The sequence below is a fragment of the Alosa alosa genome, chromosome 7 (genome assembly GCF_017589495.1).
Source record: "Alosa alosa isolate M-15738 ecotype Scorff River chromosome 7, AALO_Geno_1.1, whole genome shotgun sequence".
Classification (NCBI taxonomy): domain Eukaryota; kingdom Metazoa; phylum Chordata; class Actinopteri; order Clupeiformes; family Clupeidae; genus Alosa; species Alosa alosa.
The window spans coordinates 23,415,354-23,417,348 of NC_063195.1; the positions used below are offsets into that span (position 1 = coordinate 23,415,354).

Genomic DNA, 1,995 nt, shown 5'->3' on the forward strand with positions numbered 1-1,995 from the left:
TAGTTGATTATAAGGATGATAAATGCGGCACACCCCTGGAAGTGTGCGGTGGCAGGCATGCACACAAACATATCTCAGCCCTCCTCTAAGTACTGGTCTTGCATCTTATCTATCTACCTGGGGCACGATAAAAATGTGCCTCTGTTTGTGTGTGTGTGTGTGTGTGTGTGTGTGCACGGTTGTACACACATCTTTCCCGTATGCACTTATCCAATCAGGCCTGCGAGAGCATCAGTCCGGTAGGCTTGAAGCCCTAATGCATTTAGCTGCTTTCAGAAGAGCAGAGCAGAGTGAGCCTGTCCATACAAGGGGAGACAGGAAGAGAAGGAGGGAGAGCGAAAGTCAGAGAGAGACTGATAGAAAGAGACAGAAAGAAAGAGAGAGAGAGAGAGAGAGACTGATATAAAGACAGAGTGAGAGAGGGGCAGTCCTCCAGTATAATGTCATTGCTGGGTTTCAGTGGCACGTGATTGATCCTTTAGCAGGAGCTCACTGGAGTCAGAGCATCGCTGGTCATTTAGGGTCAGTGTCTCACTCAGTAACTCTATACCACTATAACTCTCTCTACCCTAAAATACAAAAGTGTCAAATATTTCATAATATAATATCATTTCAAATACTATATGAAAACAGTGTGTCAACACATGTAATTGTGGCCCCATATACAATATGTTTCATATATGACCTACCATGCATTTTGTAGGGCACAATTTCCTTTTCAGTATGAAATGAATAAGCAAGCTCTTTACCACAGATTTGTCATGCAAGTGTTTTACATGACCAGTGTAAAACATATGTTTTTTTTGTTTTGTTTTTTAAAGCATCAGATAATCATTAAAACCTCATTTAGCTAAGTGATTGAACTGTTTCCATACATGTGTTCACATAGGTATTCATACATCTATGTAAAAAAGACTCTCTGGTCTATCAATAGTGTATCTGGTCAACAAGACAATAGATTTGTAGATGTATGACTACCATGAGTTTATAGTTTTGGATGTTATTGTTTCAGCGCTGTGTGAGGAATGGAAAATCAAATGTCTTTAATAAAATATATTAAATATGGGATTTGACTGTTTGTCCTGTCTGGCTCGCCATAGGAAGGCGTGGCTGAGCAGAGTGGGCAGTCCCAGCTCCCGCATCGACCGTGCCGAGTTCACCAATGAGAAGGTCATTTCCAAACTGGAGATCCATGGCTTCGGCACCCGTTATTAAAATATGAAGCCCCCTACCCCAAAGCACAACACTGGATAAGGGACGGCAAGGTTAACTGTAGTCTTGCTCAAGTACTGTAGATTTCTGTTCTCTTTTGAATTAAAGGTAAACTATGCAGGTTTTTTAGCTTAATATGCAGGTTTTTTAGCTTAATATGCAAGTTTTTTTTTAGCTTAATTTACCTTCATTTAACAGCTTCAGAGTCATTGGAATGGTTATATGACTTTTTTCGGGTTGAATGGTGGCCGTCTGCTTCCTCTAAGCTTGTGGTGGAAAACCACCCTTGCAACTGTGGGCGGTGGGCCGACAGGCCTCATTGTCAGGAAGTATAACGAGTGTAACGAATTGCTTTACTGCATTCAAATACACATACACGCCAGGCACCGGCTAGAACAAGGTAGCGATGGAGTTTCTCAGACATTCGTCATGACAGAGCTTGCGAAAAAGAAGCAAAAACCGAGAAAACAGTAAGGAATATGCTAATTCTGCAGTTTACCTTTAAGTCTTTAGTAGCAGCACTGTTGAAGACAATTACCGGTACAAATGTGTTATATTTCTAATATCCAACCATTAATATAGGAATCTTTGAGTAAAAAAAAGTTGTTCAAATTTTGATTTATCTCACAGTAATACCTTACTATTAGTCTTGAGAGGGCAAAATGGCACTTGAATATTATTTTGAGCTTTCTCTCTCACGTTATTGAAATGTTACAGGTGAAGAAATGTGCCTTTGGACGGGGATGGACAGTGTGGGTGGTAATGCAGCCAAATGCAAAAGAT

General features: G+C 40.6%; 1 protein-coding gene across 1 annotated transcript in view; it reads left to right on the forward strand.

The window, feature by feature from the left end:
• acyp2 (acylphosphatase 2, muscle type) overlaps positions 1-1,416 on the forward strand; it is a 7,849-nt gene extending 6,433 nt beyond the window's left edge. The window contains exon 4 of the mRNA XM_048249308.1: positions 1,101-1,416. Coding sequence (XP_048105265.1) covers positions 1,101-1,215 — 115 coding nt within the window. The 3' untranslated portion in view covers positions 1,216-1,416. The remainder of the gene's footprint in view (positions 1-1,100) is intronic.
• Positions 1,417-1,995: the final 579 nt, after the last annotated feature.